This window comes from Netta rufina, assembly GCF_964035555.1.
Source record: "Netta rufina genome assembly, chromosome: 5".
NCBI classification, from domain to species: domain Eukaryota; kingdom Metazoa; phylum Chordata; class Aves; order Anseriformes; family Anatidae; genus Netta; species Netta rufina.
This window is the reverse complement of record NC_140128.1, coordinates 20,666,524-20,676,451: the sequence shown is the minus strand read 5'-3', so window position 1 is coordinate 20,676,451 and position 9,928 is coordinate 20,666,524. Positions and strand designations below refer to the sequence as shown.

General features: G+C 38.5%; 1 protein-coding gene across 6 annotated transcripts in view; it reads left to right on the top strand.

Moving 5' to 3' along the window:
• Positions 1-154: 154 nt before the first annotated feature.
• NPAS3 (neuronal PAS domain protein 3) overlaps positions 155-9,928 on the top strand; it is a gene marked incomplete at both ends in the record, with an annotated part of 620,600 nt that continues 610,826 nt past the window's right edge. For 5 of the 6 annotated variants that reach the window (XM_084286994.1, XM_084286993.1, XM_084286992.1 and 2 more), the window contains one exon: positions 155-220. In XM_084286994.1, coding sequence (XP_084143120.1) covers positions 171-220 — 50 coding nt within the window. The remainder of the gene's footprint in view (positions 221-9,928) is intronic. The other variant, XM_084286989.1, reaches the window with a different exon arrangement.

Sequence of the window (9,928 nt, the reverse complement as noted above, 5' to 3'; positions counted from 1 at the left end):
GGAGCGGGAGCCCGCGATGCTTTGGCCTCAGTACTTTTCCTTAGCCTGTCTGGCTAACCGGGGCCATCGCTGCCGCCGCTGCTGCTGCTAGACACACAACACACACCAACATCAGGAGGGGGAAAAGTAAGGGAGAGGAGGAAAAAAAAAAAAAAAAAAAAAGCAGGAAGATGGCGCCCACCAAGCCAAGCTTTCAGCAGGATCCTTCCAGGCGAGAACGGTAACACTTTCTCTTTATTGAACCTGCAGCAGCAGCAGCAGCCGCAGCAGCGCCGGGCCGCGCCGTGCCGCCGCCGCTGGGGCCGGGGCCGGGCTGGCTGCCATGCCGGGGTGGGGGGACCTGCCGCCGGCCCCCGCCGCTCGCCCCGCCGGGCACCGGGAGTTCCCCCCGGTGCGTACCGCCGGCCGCCGCGCAAACGCACCGCCACACGGACGCACACGCACACAGACAGACACACGGACACAGGGCGAGCCTCGCGAGCAGCCCCGCTCCGGCAGTCGCACGGCGAGCGGGCGTGCGTGCGTGTGTGTGTGTGTCTGTGTCTGTGTGTGTGCGGAGCCGTGAGGCCCCCCCCCGGAGCTCCCCCCTCTCGGCGGCGGCGGGGGGGGGCGGCGGGGCGCCTCGCCAGGCCCGGCTCTCCGGGCGGCCCCGCCGGTGCGGTTCAAGTGCAGCTAGGCCGGAGCACGGGGAGGGGGGGGCTCGCCGCCGGCTGCCCCCCCCGGGCCCTCCCTTTGCCCGCCGCCGCCGCCGCCGGGCGGGTGCCGGCGCCCCCCGGGGCGGGCAGAGCCGGAGCCGGTGCGCGGGCGGGCGGGGGGCGGTGTGCGGGGCCCGGCGGGGGGGCGGGGGCCGGGAGCGGGGTGCGCTGCCCCCCACCCCTCCATGAGCTCCGGCCGTCCCCCCCCGGCCGCCCCCGGGCACTTTTGTTGGGGGGAAGACCGCGCGCTATTAATCTGCGGCGCCGCTGACACGAATTGCCCGTAGCGGATTTGTTGTAGTAAAGTGAATCTTTCTAGAAGTGCCTGGTAGGAAACGGGAGTACAAGTTCATGTGATGTTACTTTGTGGTTCTTACAAAAGTCCTCGCAGCTCCGGTGCTGCACCGCCAGGAGATGCGTGCCCACAACGAGAGCAGCCGGAGGGGGTCGGGTGGGCTTTCTATTTCTTATTTTTTTTATCCCCTCTTTCTTTTTCCCCTTCGTCACTAGAAGGGAACTGATGGGTAAGGGGTGAGGAAGGTTCCTGGCTTGTCGTAAAAATGAAAATTAACATTTAGACAGCTTTTAAAAGTAGCTGGATCGTGTGTTGCTCAGTTTGTACTTCACAGCACGAGTAAGCCTGAAAAATATTTAACCAAAAATAAAGTGTTGGGGACTGGGTTAATTTTAATCTTAATTTCAAACTTTATTATTATTATTATTATTTTAATTTCAGTATGATCAGCTTCCAAACCCCACAGATTTTGTCTAGATAGCTATGTTATTTTTCCCAAGGAAGCGGGCTGCCCAGTATCAGGAATACATACATCTCATATTTGCTACTGAAGTGTTAGTGCGGCGGTGTTGGCTGCATTAGTATTAACTGTTGCACTTTGACAAGGCTATATTGATATGTAGCCGAATTTGGAAGTACATGTAATGGGAAAACAGTGCATTCTCGGCAGTCAGTAAGTTAGAGATTCTCATCTTCAGCTATAAATATTTTTTTAAACCTCCCCGTTTCAGGGGCTGTAGGGGCATTTCTACTGTGCTAATAACACTTATAGCAGCAGGCTTTTCTGCTGTAGAGTTCTTTGTTGGGAAAACAATTTGTATCAGTAAGTCCCGTCCCCCCCCCCTCCAGCCCCCAACACACAATTCCGCTGTCTTCTTCCTGAGAAAAGCACTATATTAGTACTAAGTGTATTTGCTAGGATAGCTTCAGTAATCTCTCCAGCAGAAGCATATTTGTGTGCCATTTTGGGAATTTCTCTGAGATAGGAATCTTGAAGATAGAATTAATTTCTAGGGGAAACTTCATAGCCTGTGCATGAGTGCTTTCTTTATCACCTGTCTCCATTTGGCATTCGGAGAAGGTAAATCAAAGTGCGCGATTTGTTATTCTGCTCCACTTGAGAGCCGAACTAAATAACACTTGGACTGAAATTCTGATTGAAGTTGTAGGAGGATATACTGTATTTAATTTAATGCCCTTTAATAGCATCTTCTTGTTCAGCTCTGATGCTGTCATTTTAAAGGTTGGATTGGAGTAGTTTTTCCCTGTAGGGAGTGGGAGGAGTAATAATTTCAGGGGAAAAAAAGTAGTCTAAATTCCTAGAACACTAATAGCCCCAAACTTGGCCTAGTGTCCGAGCGGTTGCCTTTTGCCCTTAGGGTTCACTTTCTTACCGTTCTTTATGATGCTCTGAACAGTTTAGGCATAAATATCGTACGTGCGAGTTGACGACATCTTTCGTACCAGAAATAATGTCAATCTACATGTTCTCTTAAAAAGTTTCTGAAAAGATACAACAATGTTTCAATACACAGGCCCTTGAGTTCTTTTCCTTTAAAATTCTGCAACGTGCTCCTGAAGTCTTCCGTGTAACTGTTTATTTTAGCTGTTTTGTACACATCCTTTCAGCTGTATGTGTCAAGCCACTTGAAACGCAGGCACATATAAGTTACTTAAGGGGTTTTGCAGGCTCTTTTCTTAGTTGCTACTTCAATAAACTAGTTCTCAAGATGAAGAATCCTGTGAGTGAACTTTGCATACGGTCTTTGTTTAGTATTCTTTTCGACAATATTTAGATAGAAGGTGTTGTTTTCCAGCAAGAGGTTAATAATTACAAAACAAATATAAAAGGTGTTAGTCTTTGATGCAAGCAAGCACTTGAGTTGTTTTGAAACTTTTCCACCTGTTTAGATTTTTGAAAGAATGTTTGAGAAGTTGCACACATAATTTGATTTTCTTTTAAACTATGAGTGTTAGCAAATTTTACAGTTCCAGTAGGAGTTTAGGGTTTTTCAATTGTGTGGATATATAACCAAGAAAATTAAATAGACAGAAGTGTCATGCATATGATATGCCAGCATTGATTTGTAAAGCATATCATAATATCAGAGTGCTATTGCTTTAAAGTGAAAGAGAAAAAAAAAAACCACACACACCTTTATTTTGGCATTTCTTTCTAGAGCATGAGCTTAAACATAGCAGTGATAAATGATGATATGCATTGTCTAACACTTGCTTTTATATAAATAGCTCCAGAAGATTGCTTAAATGATAATCGAAAATATGAAATAGGGTGGCCTTCATATCACAAGGCCAAGGGTCTACAAATGGAAAAACTGAAATAATGAAATATTTCCAAGGCAACAGACTGTCAACAAGAACAGTAATGCATGGGCATATCATAGAGCTACCAGAGAGGATATTAGATCTTATAGCTCTAGAGCCAGGAGTTATAATGACCTTTATTAAATAGAGCCCTCCCACATTACAACAATCTTTCCTATTTCTGATTTATGGATTAGCAGTCATACTACTCTTCATAATTTGAAACATTCTCCCACCATATTTGATTTGCTGCATTTTTCTCCACTGGAATCATACATTATTTAGAGCTTACATGAGAGTATTGATCAACAAAAGTTATATTACATATTTTCAGTAACTAATGGGATTCCGAATAACAAGGTTTTGTCTGCAGCACTGTTTCTGCATTCTTTACAGCACAACTTTTTTTTTTTTTTTTTTTTTTTTCTTACAAGTTATATCTAGTTAGCTTGTTTTATTCCATTATAGGAATACTGTATTGTAATTGTATGTTATTAATACATTTTAAATAATTAGAGAGTTATGATAACAGATTAAGCCAGCACCCACAACTGTAGGTATTTTATAGAGAACATCAGGATATATTGTCAACATCCGTCTCCTTTTATTAATGTCTCGCTGGAATTTCAGACTCTAACATATTGGCAGTTTCAAATCACGTTTGTTTGAAACTTGGCACACAAGTTGCCAGCCCAGATGGGAATTTTACTGCGAGAGTGATGTAAAACAGTTGTTGAAAAATTGACGTTTGAGGCATTAGGTTCGTCAGCATTCTTACTAAAAAGTACAAATAGTTTAAATAAGTATATTTTTCATAAAACTATATTTATAATGGTACCTTCTTTATTGGAAAATGTATTCTAAGATAAGAATTTCAAATAGGTGATACTGAACATGAAAATTAACTCTTATAATTTCATAAAAAAATTGGGATTGATTCTGCTCTTATTGAGGTGAGTAGGATGAAGCCCTTTCACAAAAGTGGCAGGATTTTAATTTAGCATCAATTAAGTATTTTTTGTTGTTGTTGTTAAGTTTAATGTTATGAGATGTTTCCTGAAATCTCATCTCATGTGAGTGAACCTTACGATCAATCAGTCTATCAGATTCATTTTATATTATTGTCAGTGGAAACTCTTGCAGGTGTAAAAGCACCTCATGTGAGATGAGATTTCAGCATTAGTTGCGTTATTTTAAAATGAATTAAGTGAGCTTGTTCTGTGGGGTGTCAGCCTGGTAATTTGTTTCTATATTTTAATTTCAAGGTACATAGCCATGACTTTTCATTTCCCCCCCAATCATTTGTTTTGTTTTGTTTTGTTTGTTTGTTTATGCTTGCCTTTTCGTTTTTGTTTTTGAAAGAGGCTGCCAAAGATTTATGGCCATAAGAGGAAATGTTTTGAAATTTTATTTCATAATAGCATTTTTTTCAATTTCTTTTTGTGTAATATTTACAAGCCTACTGCATGTAATTTTTAATATTCAAAGTCCCATTAGTGTGAATGAGGTGTGTGACTTTTTGTTTAATAGGACTTTGCATAGCAAGGATAATTTGTAATAACATTGCATTTTGCTGCATAAGATGTACCATAGTAAGAATAAAATGGTTGCTGCCGTGTCTTATATAACTAGAGCATTGTTCTGTGACTAGCTCGAGCAGTAGTTTTGCAACACACAAGGTCGTAGTCAATGAATAGCAGTGTTGTGCTATTGATTTGAACAGTAGTAAAAATATTCATTAATTTTGTATTCTATAGTAGACTATTACACGGGACAAAGAAGGTACGATAAGGGTAGGATAGTATTTGTGTCTGTAACTTGGCAGAACTGAACCCTGTCTTCGGGATAATATTGAGTTCAAGTTGTACCTTAATCTTTAAAAAGTCCCAAATGAAATTATCCCTATAATTAAACTATACTCCAGGGAATCACAAGTAAGGATAAAAGTATTTTTACTATATAATTCAATAGATATGAATTTATTCTCAGTGAGATGACAATGACAAGCTTTAGCATACTTTAGTGGGAGGACTGGACTTAGCATCTGTGTATTATTATAAAACATGAAAGTCCTGAGATTCTCAAGTAAAGATGGAGCAGTCCTCAAGGAGATTCTGATCTCAGTCTGCTGCAGCCCAATAGTGAGAGTTATGTATCTTGCATGCAGGCAAGAGTCAGTCACATTATAGAACAAGTGATATGTAAGCAAGGATTTGAAATGGATTACCAAAAGCAGAGTTTTGAAGATTTGTTGCAGGTGATTTTTCCAACAGTTTGTGTGTTTTGTGTTTTGGACTTTCACTCTTAGGCCATTTCTTGCCGTTTGTCTGTTCCGGGGAACTTCTCATGGATGTCATTACAGCTGAAGAAGAATTTAGTATTAATGCTAAGTATTTCTGTAGCTATGTTGTTTTTGCGGTTGTTTTTGTTGATTTTTTTTTTTTTAAATGTAGCTTAGTGTGCTTAGAAAAAGCTGTCAACATTGTTATACATGTTTTACTGATGAGATAGTTACAAAACATTTTTGAAAACTATCAGAAGTGGCAGAAGACATCAATGTTAGTACTGGGAATAAAATTCCAGCCCCCATTTTGACTGCGTATTCAAAGATTACACTGCCTTCGTTAGAGGAATTTACATTTCTTTTAGAGGCAAAACCTCCACTGAAATAAAGTGCTTTCAGAGAATGGCTTGATTGCAACTTAAAATTAGCTGTTAGCTTGATATATAATAGAAGTTCTACACTTACGTTAAATAATTTAAGTGGAAAAGTACTGTTCCATTACCTGCAGGCATCTTAGGTTTACATATGTATATAGTGAACTTACAGGATGTGGTCTGAATAATATGTATGTATGTAATCTACAATAATGTCCCTGGAGCTTGGATTTTCTGAAGAGACTATTGGATTTAGGCATCTAACACGTACTGCATTTCAGTGAAATATGGGCACCTAAATCCTATAAGCCCCCTTTTAAATACTTGCCTGGGAATTTCGTCTCTAAGAGGCATTTAGAACAAGCTTCATTACACAATACATTGTTTTAAACTGAATTTTATTGAGTAATGAATAGTCTTTGAACAGTCCGTTTGGATTAAATCCTAAAGGGTATAGTTTTGCTTGAATTTAGGCACAGAACTGATACATTTCTATTTTGTCTGGGGGAGGGGGGTGTCATCTGTTTTTCTTTTGCTGATGTTTCGTGTCTGAAAGTCATGTGCATATTCACATTTATGGTTGGTTTACTCACAGCGTAGGTTTATACGACTTAGGTGGCTCAGAATTGTCCTTCCAAGGCTGTAAATCATTTAGCTAAAGTGTGACATACCAAATTTGAGAAGAATGCTTGTTAGAAAGCTGTCTTTTCCCAGAGATGATGGGAGGCAGAATATGTTACTTTGTGGGAAAAAAATGTAAGTGGGCAGTCTTCACAGGTCAAGGTTGAGGTCAACAGAAAGAACTGAGTGACTGAATCTGTACAGTGCTGGCAGCAGGATTAAAAAGGGGGAAAAAAGTCTAAAAAAGAGAATAGCTGCCAGGGGTACTTATCCTTCAACCTTCACAGCTGCAAAAAAAGTAGCTGATTTTATTTGTCTGAGTATAGTCAGCTGTAGGATTGGCATGTTTGCTTTCCCTTTGCATAAATTACTAATAGTATGGACAGCAGGTTCTCAAAAAATTTACATTGAAAAAAAACCACCTGAAACAACAACAACAACAAAAACCAAACTGTTTTCTCTTGGTAGGTAAAAAATAGAAGATGAACATAAAAAGAGAAACAAATGCATTGGGCTGCTTTATTTATTCATTCTTTCTGAACTGCTACTCAGATGTACAAGAAAACTTGTATTTCTTGGGGAAAATCAAAACTACAGTAGTTTTTTTCAATGGCTGAATGAGCTAGATAAATGGTACTCAAGTAGCAGTGTTTGAAGGATCCAAGTAGTTTACTAAAGTATCTTAATTAATTGGATGTTCTCTTTAATAGTGAGGCTTCCTGTTTATAGGGAGTGCTCTGTAACAAGAACATACATTTGATACGTAAATGATATATATGATTTGAGAAGGCCCATTTTTATTCAAGATCTATTTTTACTAAACAACTGCTTTAGGTTAATAAACAACAAGAAATAAATGGAGGTGACAGAAAATACAGACTTCACATAAGAGGAGCGATAGAGAAGATACAGCAGATTCCAGATCTTTCAGACATATATATGCTATTCCTTTTATTAGTCACTCTACTCACTTACACTCAGATTTTGAATCTGAGGTGCCGTCTTTCCTTTTATTCCTTTGTTAACACAAAGAAAAATGCTTTTTTATGGAATAGTGATTTGGAAACAGTTATTCCATGCAAACACTGCAGATTCCCTCTTCTCTTCAGAATGATTTGACATACTGAATGGGCATCTTTCATGGATGCTGAATGGAACACTCATTATTTAGATTCTTTCATCATTTAGGAAACATTTTGGAGTGATGACTTTCTTTTTTTTTAAAAAAAAATTTTGCTTAATGGTTTTGCAATACTATTGCAAAGAAATATTTAAATCCCGTTCATTACTTATTTTTTATTGTGGTAATTACAATGCATCACAATATTTGTTTGGTTCAAACGGGAAAAAAGAACAAATTGACTAGGGAAAAGTGTCTTCTGTCTGATAGAGAACGTTAGAATATTCACCTGAAAAGCAAAAATAGAATTAATGTATATTTGTTCTGCTTGTTACTACTTGTGAGGAAAACTTTAAAGATATTCTACTGACTTGTATACACATTTACTGTAAAGTGTAGGCATATGTTGTATGTTAGATAGACACAGTATGTGTATTTGCTTGAAAGGAAATAATGCTAGTTGATTGTCTTCAGCATGCTATAAATGTCTTACTTTAGATAAAGTTAAATGTAAATACATGCATTGGAATGGCGATTTTTTTTTTCTAATGCTATGAGGGAAAAGTAGGCTCATCATTTTTTTTTTGCACATTTTTATTGTTCTGTGTAAATGTAATTTGTTAATCCTGTGAAATTTGTCATAGATAAATTTGCTTGGATTATCTTGTCACCACCGTATCTGCATTCTTTTGTTCATTGCTTATTCATAATTTAACAGTCTGGCAGTGAGCCTTTTTGGGATGCTCACAAAAGATATATGACCTCTACCAGCTGCTACTATAACCTGCAGAATGCACAGCAAGACATTAGAAACGTGAGGATTCCTCTACTGATTAAAGTGCTCTTCATTTAAACAGTCTGTTCATAAGAATCTCAGGAATCTTTGTGGATAGCAGTTTTGATTTTTCTTTTCTCATGAAATTAGTTCTAACATTTTTATTTTTTTTTTCCCCGAGTGGGAAAACTAACATTGAATCTAAAGATGGTGGTGCTTTGCTTTCAAATGGACTAATGGAAATTAAGTTCCTCATTATATATGCATATGTATACATAAGTGTGCATGTGCATATACACATTTGCATATATCTTTACCTATCTCTCTGTATGAACACATATATGTATTTCCTGCAATTTTACACTGGGAGAAATTAGTACCAATCTGTATTATTTTAAAACTGGCTCTTCTATTAGGATATTTTTCAACGCATATTATCCAGTACTAATTTACAGCAGAATTGTCTGATTTAACCCCTCTTTAGCCCCAGCATCTTACAGATTGTATTGTGTAAATACTCAATATTATACAGTACACGAAAGACATTAAGTAGAATGTTACTTGAAGTGTAACAACATTTTAGATTTTCATTATTCTCCTGACTCGGTTTAGCATATAAATTTTTTCCTCTTTTTACTTTTTTTTTTTCTTCTTATCTGCAGATCAGCTTGTGAGTAATGGCTAGTTTTTACCTCCCCTTTGTGCTGGCACATGATTATAGTTCAAAATAATTCATTGCTAATCCATGCAGTATTGGTTCATCTCCATCACTCTGTTTTGTGATTAGAGCCTCGGGCCTGTAAGAACATCCTTCTGCACAGTTTTCTGCCCTGATTTTCTTTGACTGCAACCCATATTTTAAACAGTTCTGTCATTACCATTCAGCCACCAATCCTTTTACATTTTTCAAAACTGTATCAATTACAAGAAATTAATATTTTGGAGGGGTTATTTTTCAGGAGTTTATGAAAAACACTTGTTTTCCACTGCAGTAAGTCTCCAGCAGTGGCATATAGGGTTTGGTTCATCTCAGTCGATGATGGAAATCTGACTTGAGTTTTTCATTTTTCCTTAGCAGTCTGAATTTCCTGTGTACTTATTTACATTAGGTGCCTCAAGAAGTCCAGGATCTTAAAAAAGAAACTGTGCCTTTTTGAAACAGACTATTGTAGAAGAGTAATTACAACCTTGTCATTTTTAACACTACATTTCAAACAGTGCTGTTGTAAAATAAATCTGATGGAGGAACTTTTAAAATATATAGGGCCTGATCCTACCATGACCACTCCTGTTGAAGTCAGTGTTTATCAGGTCAGATATGAACTGATATGACATTAGAGCTGAGCTTACATGATATAATGATATTGTACCTTGATGAGTTTTAAATTTAATATTTCCAGATTATGAAGCAAATCCATCATTTTATTTCACATCAAATA